The sequence below is a fragment of the Aquarana catesbeiana genome, linkage group LG05 (assembly GCF_042186555.1).
Source record: "Aquarana catesbeiana isolate 2022-GZ linkage group LG05, ASM4218655v1, whole genome shotgun sequence".
Lineage (NCBI taxonomy): Eukaryota > Metazoa > Chordata > Amphibia > Anura > Ranidae > Aquarana > Aquarana catesbeiana.
Genome location: NC_133328.1, coordinates 195,803,695 through 195,822,753, shown reverse-complemented (window position 1 = coordinate 195,822,753; position 19,059 = coordinate 195,803,695). Strand labels below are relative to the sequence as shown.

Here is a 19,059-nt window from a genome sequence, read left to right as displayed (position 1 = left end):
AGGATGGCGGCGGCAGCACCCGTCAGCTGAGAGATAGATCAGCTTCGGGTGCCGACATCGCGGGCGCCCTGGACAGGTAAGTTTCCTTATTTTAAAAGTCAGCAGCTGCAGTATTTGTAGCAGCTGACTTTAAAAAAAACAAACGGCGGAACTCCGCTTTAAGGCCCCTTTTCACACTGGGGCGGGAGGTGCGTCGGCGGCGCTTTTCTATCGTTTTAGCGGCGGTATTCGGCCGCTAGCGGGGCGGTTTTACCCCCCACTAGCGGCCGGGAAATGGTTAAAAACCACCGCAAAGTGCCTCTGCAGAGGCGCTTTGCCAGCCGTATAGCCCCATTGATTTCAATGGGCAGGAGCGGTATACACACCGCTCCTAAGATGCTGCTAGCTGGACTTTTTTTCCCGTCCTGCTAGCGCACCGCTCCAGTGTGAAAGCCCTCAAGGCTTTCACATTGAAGACAAAGCAGCGGCACTTTCAGGGCAATTTGCATGCACTATTTTTAGCGCTGTAGCGTCTGCAAAGAGCCCCAGTGTGAAAGGGGTCTAACCATTTAAAAAAACTGTTACATTTCTGGATTGCTGGGAATGTAACTGTCACATTTGCTTGTATCCTCAAACAAACTGTCAAACCATCAAATGGCTGGTGTCATTATTGATCACATGTGCAGCTCCATGGCCATTACAGATCAAACAGAGGCTAAAATAACACCTTCCTTGGCTGAAAAGGATAGGAGGATTTAGTTCCACTTTAAAAATGAAAGCTAGAAGCTGATTGGTTGCCATGCCTAGCTGCTGCAGATTCTCTGCTCCAGCTATGATAAAATCCCCTCTTCTTCTGTCTGTTCACACACATTTGTCTTTTTAGATGAACTCCCTGTGCAGTGTGCATGCCGTCTATAGTCTAACCCCCGCACCTGTAGGGTCCCTGATTGGAGCTTCTTTTCGTCTCCTCTGGACTACAACAAAATGGCTGCCTACATTGCCTTCATAGAAATGTCCTACCTCTTCTGGCTCGTGTATGCCATGGCAGTTATAAAACAGGCAGCGAATGAGTTCTATTGTATTTCCTACAAAGAGAAAAAACGGTCAGAACCCTTTGAGCGCTAATCTTCTTTTAGTTCTGAGCGGTCACACCCCGGTTACTATGACAACAGGCAGCTATAGCAGACACACGAGGACAGGGGGCGGGAACCGGCGGTGTGATGGGCGGACATGTCAAGTCACTGAGATCCCGGCTGTGTCCCTCCTCATGAGTCCGGGCATTGCGAGGGTCTATCTGTCACCATGGACAAGGCGTCTGTAGTGAAGGCTGGAGCGGTGGCCAGTGCCAGTATGTGTGTTGTGGTGGCCGGAGTGGTGCTGGCCCAGTATATCTTCACTGTGAAGAAGAAGACTGGGAGGAAGACTAAGATCATAGAGATGGTAAGTGTCCTCATTGTATTGGGCATGGAGGCCACTTTGCTGGCACCTCCAACATCCATGGGATAATCTGCATTGTTTTGCTAGAAAACGACTTCGTACTTCCAAATGTTATATATTTTCTGAAAGCCGAGGCCCTGGAGAATAAAATGGTGGTTGTTGCCAGTGGCGGTCCGTCCATTAGGGGTGCCAGAGCGCTGCCCCCCTCTATCCACGGCCGTTACCCCCATGCTCTATGCACGGCCACTATTCTGACAGGAGATCGGCACCCCCTATTTATGCGTCCGACCCCTTTCGGGACGCCAGTGTTTTTTAAGCACCTTCAAAATAGGGTGGGTATCATGGTGCAGAGCATTGCGCTACGAGGCCCACCCAGGTGTTACAACAGCTATCGAATATTCGCAAACACTGATCCTCATCCTGGCCAATCAAAAGCAAGTCTGAGGCCTGTTTTCCAATTGGCCAAAAAGAGAAGAGCCCCAATTGGCTGCTGAGTAGGAGGGAGGAAATGCCGCAATGCCCATGGAGAGCAGGGGAAGGGAAAGCTATCACCGTCGAGCAAGGGAAGCTGCCGGTGAAGCCCAGGAGAAGCGCTGCCCACCATAGATGGGGGTAAGTGAACCAGACCCGACCCGACCGACCCAAAGACGGGGGTGGGGGAGGTGTTACTGTTTGGCACCCCCCCATAAAAAAAAAAAAAAAAAAAGAACACCGGCCGCCACTGGTTGCAATGTTTTATGTCTCAGGATATTTGTGCAGCGATTTACTAAACACCAGTTTTCAGGAAAAAAATGCACTTTAATTTTAGTGCACACAGACCCCATATAATACCCAATTTGTGATCAAATATAAAAGATGAAGTTACGGCGAGTAAGAAGATCCGTAACATGTCACGCTTTCAAATTGTGCATGCATGTGGAATGGCAGCAAACTATGGTACATTTAAATTATTCATAGGCGATGCTTTCAAAGCCTTTACAGGCTCTACTAGTTTAGAGATAAACGTGAGCTCTGGTGCTAGAATTATTGCTCTCACTCTGACATTCATGGCGATACCTAAAATATATATATATATATATATATATATATATATATATATATATATATATATATATATATATATATATATTGCGATCATCAATTACATATGAGTGTAGGATCTACATGCACATGAGCGTTGGGAGACAGGCGCTTAACCACTTGCTGACCGGCTCATTCCGATATACATTGGCAAAGTGGCACCATCCTGCGAATCGCCATATATGAACGGCGGCTTCTTTCAAAGCCATAGCAGGCATGATTGTGGGCACGACAGCTAGAATGGGGATTTGTGTTTGTAAACAGGAGCGAAGAAACAGATTGTCTGTTCCTACTAAGTAGGAACAATGATCTGGCTCCTCCTCTAGTCAGTCCCATCCCCTCACAGTTAGAAACGCACACCTAGGGAACACATTTAACCCCTTGATCACCCCCTAGTGTTAACTCCTTCCCTGCCAGTGACATTTATACAGTAATCGGTGCATTTTTATAGCACTGATTGCTGTATAAATGTCACTGGTCCCAAAAAGGTGTCAAAAGTGTCCGATCTGTCCGCCGCAATGTCACAGTACCGCTAATGATCACAAATCACCGCTATTACTAGTAAAAAAAATGAAATACTAAAAATCCCATAAATCTATCCCCTGTTTTGTAGATGCTATAACTTTTGCGCAAACCAATAAATATACGCTTATTGGCGAATTATTTATTTATTTATTTTTTACCAGAAATATGTAGTAGAATACATATTGACTTAAACTGCCGTATCGCGAAAAATGGCCTGGTCATTAAGCAGGAAAATCTTCCAGGGCTGAAGTGGTTAAAGAACAACTCCGGGCAAAATGTATATTCTCCCATGCAGTGGGGCTGTGCTCGTTTTGGTCTATGGCAGGGGTGTCCAACTCAATTTAATTGCGGGCTGCATCAGAATTATGGTTGTATCTGTAAGACTAGATGTCCAGAACACCCCACTCCTCCTTATATCAGATGTCAAAAGCCTCCCCCGCCACCATTAGCAGTCAAGCGTCCCCCACCACCCTAGCTGCAGGAAAGGGCCACATGAAATAGCCTGGCAGGACGGATTCGGCCCACGGGCCTTGTGTTTGACACGTGGTCTAGGGGATTGCAGAGCGAAGATATACTTGCACTTCCGAGCGCAAGCCCGGTATCCGCCGCACCTGCCCATCTACATGCTAGCAATCTTGTGAATGGACTGTTCCTGACGTCATCACGCCCATAGACCGGCTCTGGACGTGAGGACGGCATGAACAGTCCACCGCTGGATGTGGGGGAGTGTGGTTTTCTGGAGGATTGGATAAGTATAGCGTTTCCTTTTGCCCCTGGACAAAATGAGCAGTTAACCCATTTGTTGATTATTTTTGACATTTGATTTTAATAAAATTATTTTTGACACACTTTTTTTTTTTTTTTTTTTATTCAACTTTATTTCTTTCACAAATGATAAACAAAATCCCCTGTGATAGCATGGGCAGTGACAGGTACTTTTACTGAGAGATCTGGGGTCCATTAGACCGCACATCTCTCATCTGCCCTCAAAGCATCTAATCGTACCAAGACCAGTTTGATCGAATGCTTTACAACCAGTAACGGCTTGTAAACAAACAAACCAAAAGTTACAACATCCTTGTCCCTTTTGGCTTCATTCATCACAGAGAAGGGGAAAAAAATGGCTGTTCCTTCTCCTTCTCTATCTACAGCCAGCCATACAATTTGCCGCAGTCTCCAGCGCCTCTCCAGCACAGAAGGGAGGGGGCCCCTTTTCTGCCACTGTTGTAATGCTGTGCAGCAAAAATTATCCCTCATTGCTTTGGTGGGCAAATGGGCGCTCTTCTTCCCATCTTGTTTCTGACCCGGAAGCGACTTGTATGATGTCATTTCCAGGTCCCCATTGACAGTTTCCCCAGCCAGCATGGCCAGGAAAGAATGTAATGCGGTGCGATCTGCACTGCACTACATTCACTGTAGTACAGGGGAGACATGCAGGGTCTCATTAAATAGAACCTGTCACCACAAAATCATCACTTTTTTTATTTGTAAAGTTACACCAAAGCACATCAAATCCCCGCTCCAAAAAAAAAAAAAAGAAAAACTTGAGGCCCCCACCCCTACATATACAGTTACAGTATCTCACGAAAGTGAATACACAGCTCACATTTTTGTAAATATTTTATTATATCTTTTCATGTGATAACACTGAAGAAATGACACTTTCCTACAAAGTAATTAGTGTACAGCTTGTATAACAGTGTAAATTTTGCTGTCCGCTCAAAAAAATTCAACACACAGCCATTAATGTCTAAACCGCTGGCAACAGAAGTTCGTACATCCCTAAGTGAAAATGTCAAAATTGGGCCCAATTAGCCATTTTCCCTCCTCGGTGTCATGTGACTCGTTGGCGTTACAAGGTCTCAGGTGTGAACGGGGAGCAGGTGTGTTAAATTTGCTTTAATTCTCTCTCATACTGGTCACTGGAAGTTAAACATGGGACCTCATGGCAAAGAACTCTCTGAGGATCCGAAAAAAAGAATTGTTGCTCTACATAAAGATGGCCTAGGCTATAAGAAGTTTGCCAAGACTATACAGCGGTTTAGCAGGACAGTTTTCACTCAGAACAGGCCTCGCCATGGTCGACCAAAGAAGCTGAGTGCACGTGCTCGGCGTCATATCCAGAGGTTGTCTTTGGGAAATAAACGTATGAGTGCTGCCAGCATGGTTGAAGGGGTGGGGGGGGTCAGCCTGTCAGTGCTCAGACCATACACCGCACACTGCATAAAATTGGTCTGCATGGCTGTCGTCCCAGAAGGAAGCCTCTTCTAAAGATGATGGACAAGAAAGCTCGCAAACAGTTTACTGAAGACAAGCAGACTAAGGACATGGGTTACTGGAACCATGTCCTGTGGTCTGATGAGACCAAGATAAACTTATTTGGTTCAGATGGTGTTAAGCGTGTGTGGCGGCAACCAGGGGAGTAGTACAAAGACAAGTGTGTCTTGCCTACAGTCAACCATGGTGGTGGGAGTGTCATGGTCTGGCGCTGCATGAGTGCTGCCCGCACTGGGGAGCTACAGTTCATGGAGGGAACCATGCATGCCAACATGTACTGTGACATACTGAAGCAGAGCATGATCCCCTCCCTTCGGAGACTGGGCCGCAGGGCAGTATTCCAACATAACGACCCCAAGCACACCTCCAAGATGACCACTGCCTTGCTAAAGATGCTGAGGGTAAAGGTGATGGACTGGCCAAGCATGTCACCAGACCTAAACCCTATTGAGCATCTGTGGGGCATCCTCAAATGGAAGGTGGAGGAGTACAAGGTCTCCAACATCCACCAGCTCCGTGATGTTGTCATGGAGGAGTGGAAGAGGACTCCAATGGCAACCTGTGAAGCTCTGGTGAACTCCATGCCCAAGAGGATTAGGGCGGTGCGGGAAAATAATGGTGGCCACACAAAATATTGACACTTTGGGCCCAATTTGGACATTTTCACTTAGGGGTGTACTCACTTTTGTTACCAGCGGTTTAGACATTAATGGCTGTGTGTTATTTTGAGGGGACAGTAAATTCACACTGTTATACAAGCTGTACATTAACTACTTAACGTCATAGAAAGTGTAATTTCTTCAGTGTTGAAAAGATATAACATATTTACAAAAATGTGAGGGGGTATACTCACTTTTGTGAGATATTGTAGGTCCATATATATTTGGACACAGGCACTGGTGAGCTCAGCAACATAAAAAGGCCTGGACGTCTACAGAAGACAACAGTGGTGGATGATCGCAGCATCCTCTCTATGGTAAAGAAAAACCCATTCTCAACATCCAGACAAGTGAAGGACGATCTCCAGGAGGTGGGCGTATCGTTGTCAAACTCTACAATCAAGAGAAGGCTTCACAAGAGCAAATACAGAGGGTCCACCACAAGGTGCAAACCATTCACAAGCCTGAAGAATAGAAAAGCCAGATTAGACTTTACCAAAAAACATTTTAAAAAAAAAACAAAAAACAGACCAGTTCTGGAAAAGCATACGTTGGACGGATAAAACTAAGATTAATCTGTACCAGAATGACGGGAAGAATAAAGTGTGGAGAAGGCTTGGGACAACACAACATCTGTAAAACATGGTGGAGGCAGTGTGATGGCATGGGCATCCATGACTTCCAGTGGCACTGGGTCATTGGTCTTTACTGATCATGTGACAGAAGCAGCCGGATGAATTCTGCAGTGTTTTGAGATATACTGTCAGCCCAGATTCAGCTAAATGTAGCAAAGTTGATTGGACAGCGCTTCACAGTACATATGGACAGTGTTCTAAAACACACTGCAAAGCAACCCAGAAGCTTTTGACGAAAAAGTGGAATATTCTGTAATGGCCAAGTCAACAGTGTTGCCAACCGCCCATAGATTTATAAGCAGCCTGTAAATTTAACACCTTTTTTGAGCTGCCTGTTAAAGTCCATTACGGGCACCAGTGCCCGTAAAAAAAGATGGCCGCGAGCTGACCATGCAACTACTCATGCGCCGTTCCGAAGCCGGCAGGGCTCAGGAAAGCTCGTACACGCTCGGCTGGGGGGCGTATGCGCAGTAACGTAATGGCGACTCCTCCTGCAGTGCATTCGTCGTAGGCGGAGGAGCCGAGCAGGGGTGAGGAGGAGGAGAGTGAAACTGTGGGGGGATATCATAGCAAAAAGGGGACAGAGTGAGAGGAGGACATTATTGGGAGGCTGAAGTTGTGCCATGCAGGGGTCAGAGACTAATGTGCACTGTCCACCATCATATTACTTCTCCACATCAGTGTGTTGTGTCCTCCTCCTGTGCCCCTTTCACCTCTCCACAGGTCAGGGCAGCACTGTGCCTATACACAGGCCTATACAGCGCCACCAGGCCAGTCTGAGGGGGGTCACTGATGTAAGGAGGGGAGTGAATACAATAATGTAAGGGGGCACTGATATAAAGGTTCCCCCCTATATTCGTAATCCCCCCCCCCCCCCCACCTGTATTCACTCTGCAGAAGGTGGTCTCTTGGTCACCATCCTGCAGACTCTCATTTAAGGGAGAACTCTGTGCTGGCTGGGTTATAGTATACTGACCTTTATGTAAATTTGAGAAATCTGTTTTTTGACTTTTGTTTAACTTAGCTAATGTGTTTATAGGTGGAATATTGATATTTGCACTGTTTAGCACTAAGTTTATTGCCAGCATAAACATAAAATCCTACTTACAAGCAGGGCACTTGGACCAAGTGCGGGCATATGAGCATGGCTGCATGTTTCAAACCAAAAATGAGCATCCCTCTCTCCTTAACCTAAAGGAACACTGCTGCAACACCTCAGTAGCTCATGTATAAAACTGCGCTTAGGGCAGGCCTATACGCCAAGAAAACACAGGTTGCTGCCCCCCTTACACAGAGTACCCACGTTAGGTGCTAACTGCTGCAACACCTAAAGACTGATCCAAACAGGCAGATAAAGCAAAAAAAATAGGAGATGGTGGTTGCGCTGTGATAAAACAAAAGGGGAACAGGGAAGGAAGTGGGAGGGACTACACTAAAGTACATAGAAGACAAAAGATGAATGCCAGATAACCTAAGTGCATGAGTCAGGTACATAAAAAGGACTCAAGAAAACAGAAGGACTGGCAACACCGGCTGGAGTTTAACACATCCACGAACGCTGAGTTCGTCACAATCAGCTGGTTTGTGGCAGCGTCCCGTGCTCCTGCATTATCTCACTCTATGGACTTGTCACTTACAGGTTCTGTAAGTTGCTACGTGCTGGCGTGATACTAGTACACACTTATTGGGACTATTTTTATTGCTTTCAATATTTTCATTTCCTTGTATGTTATCAGCTGTTTGCAGTGTTTTCCACTCATGTCAGTAATTTGATTCACTCAATAATGGTTATGTACCTTATGTCTGCTGGGCCTATGCACCCTCTATTTTGATATACATATTTAATTTGTATTGTTTGTTTGCATATTTATTGATGTCAGCATTGCTTGTATGCACTACTATACCATTTTTTTAGTATTTAGTGTCTTTATATGCTTTTACACGCATTCCTACACTTTTTATATATATTCCAGATTGCCAGTCCTTCTCTGTATCTATGAGTCCTTTTTATGTACCTGACTCATGCACTTAGGTTATCTGGCATTCATCTTTTTCTATGTACTTTAGTGTAGTCCCTCCCACTTCCTTCCCTGTTCCCCTTTTGTTTTATCACAGCGCAACCACCATCTCCTATTTTTTATGTATGGTTTATGTTGCGCTGCACTGATTCTGTTTTATAATTTTAATCAAGGCTTTTTTTAATTATCCTTGTAGTATTCATCTGGCAATTATATTGTTCATCTGCAGTGAATAATTGTAGTACTTTATTACCCCCTGCTCTAAGGGTAATTCTCACTAGCTGTTGGGAGGCAGTAAAACCCTGTGGTTGAACCATGCTTTTATCACCCCCAAAGGCTAACCACTTTAGCTGCAAAGGCAACAGCTGGGGATATACACATGCTGCGGCAGAAATTGCACCCCCCTGCTGTTGTTGAAGCACCCTACAACTGCATGCAATGCACATGGCTGCTGTGCGCCAGGGTGGGGTTCAAGGGGTTAAAGTAGGCAATGAAGAGACAATATATCGTATATACTCAAGTACAAGTCGAGTATATACGGTCTTTTTTTTTTTTTGGCTAAAAGTGCCCCCCTTCTACTCGAGTCACCGCAGTCTGCCTACATGATTCCACTGTTCAAAAGCCGCGCCTCCTCCTCGTCTGTGATAGGCAGAACACTCCATTTCCCAGCAGTCAGTGTACAGCCTATCACGGACATTCTCTCATCCTCGTCCGTGGTATGAGGATGAGAGAATGTCTGTGATAGGCTGACTGCTGGGAAATGGAGTGTTCTGCCTATCACAGATGAGGAGGAGGCGTGGCTTTTGAACAGTGGAATGGCTGCCGAATGTTATTATCACACGCTGATCAGTGGATACAGATCGCCACATGGAGGCTACAGATCGGCACACGGAGGCATGCACAGGACACATGCACAGGACACAGGTAGGCTGCACAGGACACATGCACAGGACACAGGTAGGCTGCACAGGACACATGCACAGGACACAGGTAGGCTGCACAGGACACATGCACAGGACACAGGTAGGCTGCACAGGACACATGCACAGGACACAGGGAGGTATACAGCTGCAGATGGGTATTGTTGTCCCTCTTTTCCACTTACAGTAGCTGCTGCATTTCTCACCCTCGTCTTATACTCAGGTCAATAAGGTTTTTCCCAGTTTTTTGTGGTAAATTAGGGGCCTCGGCTTATATTTGGAACGACCTATACTCGTATATGGTAACTCCTAATCTCTGCCTGTCAAATGCTCTCTAAAGAGTGATCCGAATGTGGATTAGTCGTCAAGGAGCCAAGCTTGTTTGAATGAGCTTTAACTGATGTCAGTCCACTTTGTCTGGACAGCTTGGTCTGTTAATGTTTAAACATAACAGACTTACTGGCTGGGTCACCAGGTAAAGATAAAGGGGAAAAAATCCTAAGAAAAGAAAACCAATGCAGGCATTGGTATTGGTAAGCGGCAAAAAAATACATTTTTGTTTTAATACCACTTTTCAACCCTCAGAAAAAAACTTTGTTTTTGCTAAAGCTTTATTAGCTAATGATCACCTTTTTATAATGAAAGGGTCTCTGTGTGCAGACTATGGACATTAATCTGTCTACGTAATACCAATCAGTTAAAAAGCTCTTACCCAGTGTTTTTTTTTTTTTTTTAAATAAAGCACAGGCACAAGGCAGCTTTTTATCTGACAGAGGGGATGATATAAAGATGAGATAGTGGCGTAACAACCACTTTAATGATTTGATTGCAAAATCTCCTTTAGATCTACCATCAACTATGTAGTGCAGGGGTCTTCAAACTGCGGCCCTCCAGGTGTTCAGGAACTACAATTCCCATCATACCTAGTCATGTCTGTGAATGTCAGAGTTTTACAATGCCTCATGGGATGTGTAGTTCTGCAACAGCTGGAGGGCCGTAGTTTGAGGATCCCTGATGTAGTGCAAAGGTCTGCCAGATTTTAAATTATTTGGATGGATTGTTTGGGTTTGACCTCCATATTACGTAAATCATTTCTCAATCTGAATGATATTGTACAGAGATTGTACCATCAGATTGTATAGTGAATGGCCAACTTTATTCATTTATAAAAATCACAACAAAGACTCCAAAGTCAGGTTTCAGTTGGTTTGTAACAACGTAGGGCCCATTCACAACATCCATTTGTGGTAAGGCACATTACAGACTCGTTCAGACCTTGCGGTTGGGGGGAGTGCTAAAAACATTTGGTTGATCTGCATTTTTAAATATAAGGGGGCAGAGAGCTGCAGTTACTCTGCAGAGCTCAGTAAGAAGTGCTCAGAGTTGATTGGACACAGCACACAGGAACAGAGCCCCCACCCATGTCACCTTTTTTTTTTTTTTTCCTCTTGGTGTCAGGAAAACTTGCCAGAAGTGATTCATGTTGATAGCAGAGGAACAAAGCGGCAGACAGAAATGACAGTTGAACGATTATAATTCATATATTAATAATAGGGGCAAGACTTAATATAATTAGCTTATGGAAATCCAATGACGCACCAAATCTATCAAATGTCATTGCTAGAGTAAACATCCAAGCACAATATGAACTGATGTTGGCCTATAAGAACTACTCCATCATCGCCTTTTTAATTTTTTTTTTTTTTTTTTTTTTTACCACTTAAGGACCGAGCTTCTTTTTTTAGATGTGGTGTTTACAAGTTAAAAACAGTTTTTTTTTTGCTAGAAAATTACTTAGAATCCCCAAACATTATACTTTTTTTTTTTTTTCTAGCACCCTAGAGAATAAAATGGCAGTCGTTGCAATACTTTCTGTCACACCGTATTTGCGCAGCGTTCTTACAAGCGCACTTTAAAAAAAAAAAAAAAAAAAACAAACACTTTTTTTCAAATTAAAAAATAAGACATCAGTAAAGTTAGCCCAATTTTTTTTTATATTGTGAAAGATAATGTTATGCCGAGTAAATTGATACCCAACATGTCATGCTTCAAAATTGTGCCCGCTCGTGGAATGGCGACAAACTTTTACCCTTAAATCTCCATAGGCGACATTAAAAAAAATTCTACAGGTTGCATGTTTTGCGTTACAGAGGAGGTCTAGGGCTAGAATTATTGCTCTCGCTCTACTGATTGTGGTGATACCTCACGTGTGGTTTGAACACCGTTTTCATATGCGGGCGCTACTCACGTATGCATTGGTTTCTGCACGCGAGCTCGGCAGGACGGGGCACGTTTTACATTTTTTTTTTTTAATTATTTATTTTACCTTTTTTATTTTTTATTTTTACACTGTTTTTTAAAAAAAAAAAAATATCACTTTTATTCCTTTTACAAGGAATGGAAACATCCCTTGTAATAGAAAAAAAGCATGACAGGACCTCTTAAATATGAGATCTGGGGTCAAAAAGACTCATATTTACACTAAAATGCAATAAAAGAAAAAAAAAAAAAAAATTGTCAATTAAAAAAAAAAAAAAAAATGGCCCTTTTAAGAGCTATGGGCGGAAGTGACGTTTTGACGTCGCTTCCGCCCTGCAGTGTCATGGAGATGGGTGGAGGCCATCTTCCCCTCACTGGTCTCCATGCACAGCCACAGGAAGGATCCGATTGCCTCTGCCGCTGCCGACAGCTCCAGTAAGTGGTGGAGGGCACCGGATCGCGGCAGGCACCGATAAAAGTGATCTTGCGGTGAAGCCACTGCAGAAACTACTGTGTAACAGCGTAGTACTGCGTACTACAGCTGCTGCCGTAACAACAAATAAAGTGAGGACGTACATCGGCGTGCAGCGGTCCGGAAGTGGTTTAATGGCAAGCTTGGCTATCTCACCCTAGAGCCTCTAAATACTTAAAAGAATTTAAAGCGGTTGTATGCCCAAAAAAAAACAAAAAAAAAACCCTATAAGGCAAAGGCATAATGAGCTAGTATGCATCGCATACTAGCTCATTATGAAATACTTACCTTAGAACGCAGCCCCCATATCGCTTCCCGGTCGGTCACCGCTGAGGGAGCTGACATGTTCCCTCAGCGTTTCTTCTGGGTTTGCGGCTCCGGTGCTGTGGAGTGGCCGGAGCTGTGTATAATTTTTTTTTTTTTTTTCCTTCAGCAGCATCCGCCGGACCTTCAGAGCGCATGCGCCGCTGACGTCAGCGGCCTGCATGCAAGGTGAATATCCTCCTAAACTGTACAGGTTTAGGAAATATTCATTTTACCTACAGGTAAGCCTTATTATAGGCTTACCTATAGGTGAAAATCACAAAGTGGGTATACAATTGCTTTAACCCTTAACAGCGCTCTTAAATTTTGACAATTTTGAAAAAAACATCTTTTACTTTTTGCTATAATAAATATCCCACATTTTTTATAAAAAAAAACAATTTTTTTTTCATCAGTTTAGACCAATATGTATTCTTCTACATATTTTTGTTTAAAAAAATCACAATAAGCGTATATTGATTGGTTTTGCGCAAAAGTAATAGCGTCTACAAAATAGGGGATAGATTTATGGCATTTTTATAATAATAATTATTATTATTTGTTTTACTAGTAATGGCAGTGATCTGCGATTTTTATCGGGACTGCGACATTATGGCTGACACAACGGACACTTTTGATACATTTTTGAAACCATTGACAATTATACAGCGATCAGTGCTATAAAAATGTACTGATTACTGTGTAAATGTCACTGGCAGGGAAGGGGATAACACTAGGGGTGATCAAGGGGTTAACCGTTTTCCCTGGGTGTGTTTCTAACTGTAGGGGGGATAGGACTGTCTAGGAGGAGAGAGAGATCGGTGTTCATACATAGTATGAACACACGATCTGTCTCCTCTCCCCTGAAAGAACCGGGATCTGTGTGTTTACACACACAGATCCCGGTTCTCGCTCTGTCGCGAGTGATTGCGGGAGCATCGGGGTCAGGCACGCTGTGGGCGCGCACCCCTAGTGGCCACAAGGCAAAGCGACATACGGTAACGTCATTTCGCCCAGCCGTGCCATTCTGCGGCATTAAAACTGCAGCGGCTGGTCGGCAAGCAGTTAAAATGTGAGTAATGGTGTTTATGAGCCCTTAGAGAAGAAAGCTAAAATTCAGATTCTTACGTTGTGAGCATAATTTTTTGGTAATGTAATTGAAAGGTCACTTAATGATGTACTGTGGCAGTTATTCATAACAAGCAGCCTGTGCAGCATGATGGGCCGGTACGACAGGTTTTTGTTACAGCTTCTGAGATACACAGGCAGAAAAACAGGCGGTTTCTCTGCTTCACATTTTTTTCTGGAGCGTCATTTGGGGGCAAGTTTTATAAGGTTTTATAATTGTCAACTGATGAGGAGGGAGGGGGAGTTGATTTGCAGTGAGTAGCACAAGGTGCACCTAATGCACATTTGAAAGTGATTGTAAACTCTGTTACTCCACTTGTACCTACCGTTAAGCCTATAATAAGGCTTACTTGTAGATAATAATAATAATAATATTATTACTGATGGAGAAAGTAAATATACAGTTGTTAGGTGGGGGCCAGATAGGCTTCTCTGAAGAGATAAGTTTTCAGGGATCGACTGAAAGTGGACAAAGTAGGAGAAAGTCGGACAGATTGGGGTAGAGCATTACAGAGGATGGGAGAGGCTCTGGAGAAGTCCTGAAGGTGAGCATGGGATGAGGTGACAAGGGCGTTAGAGAGCAGGAGGTCTTGGGAGGAACAAAGAGAATGATTAGGTTGATATATTGAGACTAGGTTAGTGATGTATAATAATAGTGCGCTGCAATCAACCCTCTATATGCACACAAAGTGAAAATAAATGAAAGTAAAAATTATTACTAATGGTGCTCTGTAAATCCTGTGCTCTGTGCAATAAAAATCCTGGTGAATCCTAGGACATATAGCACAACAGCACCAAATTAGGAGACCTAATGACACCCCCAAAAACTGTTCACAGATGCTAATGAGTCTGAGACGATAGCCTGTCCAGAGAATGACTTTTAAGTAGATATCGCAATGATTCACGGGCAGTTTAACCCAAACAGCTCCTCCTACTGACTTTCATTCTGTTAGGAGTAATCAGCTGTTTTCTCCTGCTATTCCTCTTGTTTATCCTCCATTAAATGTGGGTATTCACATGGAACAAGAGAAATGCATCATTGCGCATTAAACAGAACTGGTAAAGGTATATAGGAAAACGGCGTATCCACTCACATTTGCTGAGATCAACCAAGGCTTAAATGCAAACGCCTCACTTTTTTTGTGTGCATATAGAGGGTTGATTGCGGCGCACAATTATTATACATACTTTTTACCACAGTGTCAGAGCACTATAGAATGGTTGCAGCTTAATCATTTGGTCATCCTTTATATTATTTATTTAATTTTTCATATCAGCGCTTTAGTACTACTTTTACCACATAGGTTAGTGATGTAGCTGGGGGCCAGGTTGATGATGGCTTTGTAAGTTATCGTTAGTATCTTGAATGTAATTTGTTGGTTGAGTGTCAGCCAATGGAGAGACTTGCATAGTTTAGGAGATTCTCTGTATACACTGCTGCTGACGTCACATGCGCACTGAAGAAACGGCCCGCTGGTGCCCTTTTTTCAAGGCCCAGGCTGTGACCGTCGGCTTCCACACGCATGCGCGGGAGTGACATCATCGGGGCTCCGGCGCCGCGAACCTGGAAGTAACTCCGATGAAAGATGTCGGCCCTGGGAGCGGAGTGCGGGCGGCACTGCAGGACATCATTCTAAAGTAAGTATTCCATAATTAGCTAGTATGGCTCATTATGCCTTTTTTGTCTTGCAGGGTTTTTTTTTTTTTTGTTTTGTTTGGGGTGGGGGGTTTCCGGAGGTTTAGAACCTCTTTTAAGATTATACCATATTACATACCGTATTTTTCGCTCCATAAGACGCACCTAGGTTTTAGAGGAGGAAAAGAAGAAAAAAATATTCTGAGGAGGTTACTACACATTACCATTCACCTTTCGGTTGCTAGAGGTTCCTGCTCACTGGTTGCTAGAGGTTACTCCACATTGCCACTCACCATTCAGTTGCCAGAGGTTACTGCGCACTAATTGCCTGCAACCCGGTGTCCCCCTCTGCAAGCTGCTCAGTCCTGCCGCTGCTTTGTAAATCCCCAACCCCGCTGCAAACAGAAGGAAATGAGGAAATAGAATGCACACACAGCCCGCTCTGTGTGTCTTTGATCTCCTGCTCGACTCGTGCTGCTGCCCGGAGAAGGAGGGGGGAACAGAGAGGCCGCTCTGCCCGGAGAAGGATGGGGGAACAGAGAGGCCGCTCTGCCCGGAGAAGGAGGGGGGAACAGAGAGGCCGCTCTGCCCGGAGAAGGAGGGGGGAACAGAGAGGCCGCTCTGCCCGGAGAAGGATGGGGGAACAGAGAGGCCGCTCTGCCCGGAGAAGGATGGGGGAACAGAGAGGCCGCTCTGCCCGGAGAAGGATGGGGGAACAGAGAGGCCGCTCTGCCCGGAGAAGGATGGGGGAACAGAGAGGCCGCTCTGCCCGGAGAAGGATGGGGGAACAGAGAGGCCGCTCTGCCCGGAGAAGGATGGGGGAACAGAGAGGCCGCTCTGCCCGGAGAAGGATGGGGGAACAGAGAGGCCGCTCTGCCCGGAGAAGGATGGGGGAACAGAGAGGCCGCTCTGCCCGGAGAAGGATGGGGGAACAGAGAGGCCGCTCTGCCCGGAGAAGGATGGGGGAACAGAGAGGCCGCTCTGCCCGGAGAAGGATGGGGGAACAGAGAGGCCGCTCTGCCCGGAGAAGGATGGGGGAACAGAGAGGCCGCTCTGCCCGGAGAAGGATGGGGGAACAGAGAGGCCGCTCTGCCCGGAGAAGGATGGGGGAACAGAGAGGCCGCTCTGCCCGGAGAAGGATGGGGGAACAGAGAGGCCGCTCTGCCCGGAGAAGGATGGGGGAACAGAGAGGCCGCTCTGCCCGGAGAAGGATGGGGGAACAGAGAGGCCGCTCTGCCCGGAGAAGGATGGGGGAACAGAGAGGCCGCTCTGCCCGGAGAAGGATGGGGGAACAGAGAGGCCGCTCTGCCCGGAGAAGGATGGGGGAACAGAGAGGCCGCTCTGCCCGGAGAAGGATGGGGGAACAGAGAGGCCGCTCTGCCCGGAGAAGGAGGGGGGAACAGAGAGGCCGCTCTGCCCGGAGAAGGAGGGGGGAACAGAGAGGCCGCTCTGCCCGGAGAAGAAGGGGGAACACGTTCCCTGTCACATACACTCAGTGCCTGCTTCTCTCCTGACAGGGAAAAGCAGGCAAGCCACAGCTGATTAGCCCAGCGGTTGGCACAGTATACGGCGGCTGGGGGGGGGCTGGTCTATATTGGCTCCATAAGGCGCACAGGCATTTCCCCCCCATTTTTGTTGGGGGGGGGGGGGGGGGAGTGCGTCTTATGATGCTAAAAATATGATTACTTTTGTAAGTTAATTACACAAATTAATGAATTAAGTTTTTTTTGTTGCATAACTTGTAAGTTTTTCATAGTTATACATTTTCCATGATTTTGTTAGTTTTGTATAGATATGTCTGCATCTGCTTTGTGCTTGTGATTTTTGAAGATAGTTTTGGTTTTTTTTAAAGCCTTTCTCCAGGGAAAAAATTGCTTGGACAGTGTGGGAAAGGATTGGAACCTCTGTCATAGTTATTGTCTTCTCTGTTGGGAGATTTTTCCCTAATTTCCTGTCTGGACAAAAACTTAAGAGTACAGTACTTTACCAGTAAGAGGACAAGAAGAAATGTTCACATTGAGGTCACCGACAGATTCATTTTTTTTTTATTATTATAATAAATTCGATTTTCAAATGATAGCAAATTACAGTAACAGACGTACTTGTCTCCAGAGTAACCATGTCATTATTGACAGCAATAAATACCCGTCCAAGCAAATGTCCAGCAAATAGGCTGCACACATCCTGAGAGGTAAAAGACACAACCCAAGACAGAGTGAAACTCTTGGCCATTGCGGTACATGTCAATCTATAAAAGTGGGAAGAACAAACCTACGCAAATGGTTGGTGGATGTGAGCAAATGCTGATAATGAGAGCAGCTCGTTATAAATGAAAAACCATATGTGATCAAAAATAATTAATAAATTAATTTAAACTGCGCTCTCTGTGTTGTGTATCAATTAAATATTGGTTTCAGTATACTAAACCATATGAACACCACTATATCATACGGTAAAGTGCAAGTGTTTAATTATAAGTGCATATTCCAAAAAACATTTAACCAAGTGCATATTAAGTGTCCATAGTGGTGATGATTGAACAAAAATGGAATAGGAAAATAATGTCCAAATAACAATGTGTATATAATTCTTCTTAATCCTGGTGAACAATTAGAAGTGACTGTATCTTCCAACACCTGCCAAACATCCTACTCACCAGAACTCCATGACACCCATTACAGGTAGTCAAAAGCGCAGTGGGATCAGACCAATTAGGGGAATTCTCCTGATCTCGAATCGGACCTTCAGGCATCAGTGGATTAATGAAAGAGAGAGACTTCCATAGTGAAGTTCGTCACGATTTATTTGAAATGTAAAATGTGTCAATCGCAGCATGCAATACAAACTTGTGTTGGAGAATGCCGTATGTGCTCCAGCTGCGTTGCAAGGGACGGAAGTGACGTATCAAGCGTTAGGCACCCTACGCGTTTCGTCAGCATGCTCTGGCGTCATCAGGGGTCATGTGAGTGGATACGTCGCTTCCTATTTTATACAGATCCGCCATTGAAGGATATCCAATCCGATTCAATCCTTGCTTATTAACTACTAGAAACTTTAATTTTGATACACAATATATTAATACAATCAAAAAGATTTTAAAAAAAGGTTGAATGAAATAGAAATTAATTAAATTTAAAATTAAAATATATACCGCCATCTTGTGGTTGGATACCAAATGGCAAGGAACCATATACAAAAAAACTATATACGCCATCCAGTGGTGATTAATTAAACTGGATTTAAATGAAATTGGAACACCTTTTACATCAGTTATAGATTGTAATTGTAATCTACATCTCATACTTAAATATGAAAAAAATCTATGTCTAATAATTAGATAGGTAACAATTAAGATCTATAGCTATGTTAATTCCCGCAGGAGTGAGTGTATTTAATTTATAGATCCATTCGGTTTCATTTTTAGATATACTCTGGATCATATTACCTCCTCTCCAATAGGGATCTATTTTGTATATCCCCAAAAATCTGGCTAAACTGGGATCCTTGTTATGATGAGGCAGCATGCAGATATAACCTTTCGTGCTCTGGATTGAGACACATACAGTATCTCACAAACATGAATACACCCCTCACATTTTTGTAAATATTTTATTATATCTTTTCATGTGACAACACTGAAGAAATAAACAAACCAGATATTTGGGGGGCACACCCTAAAAGATGCATTAAAGATGGTGCAGTCATAAGACCATACAAAACAAAATATTACA

At 44.4% G+C, this 19,059-nt stretch overlaps 1 protein-coding gene across 1 annotated transcript in view; it reads left to right on the top strand.

Annotated features, from left to right (window-relative positions):
* Window positions 1–1,149: 1,149 nt before the first annotated feature.
* NT5C3A (5'-nucleotidase, cytosolic IIIA) overlaps window positions 1,150–19,059 on the top strand; it is an 87,356-nt gene continuing 69,446 nt past the window's right edge. Inside the window, exon 1 of the mRNA XM_073630469.1 lies at window positions 1,150–1,419. Within this exon, the coding sequence (XP_073486570.1) occupies window positions 1,282–1,419 (138 nt within the window). The 5' untranslated portion in view covers window positions 1,150–1,281. The remainder of the gene's footprint in view (window positions 1,420–19,059) is intronic.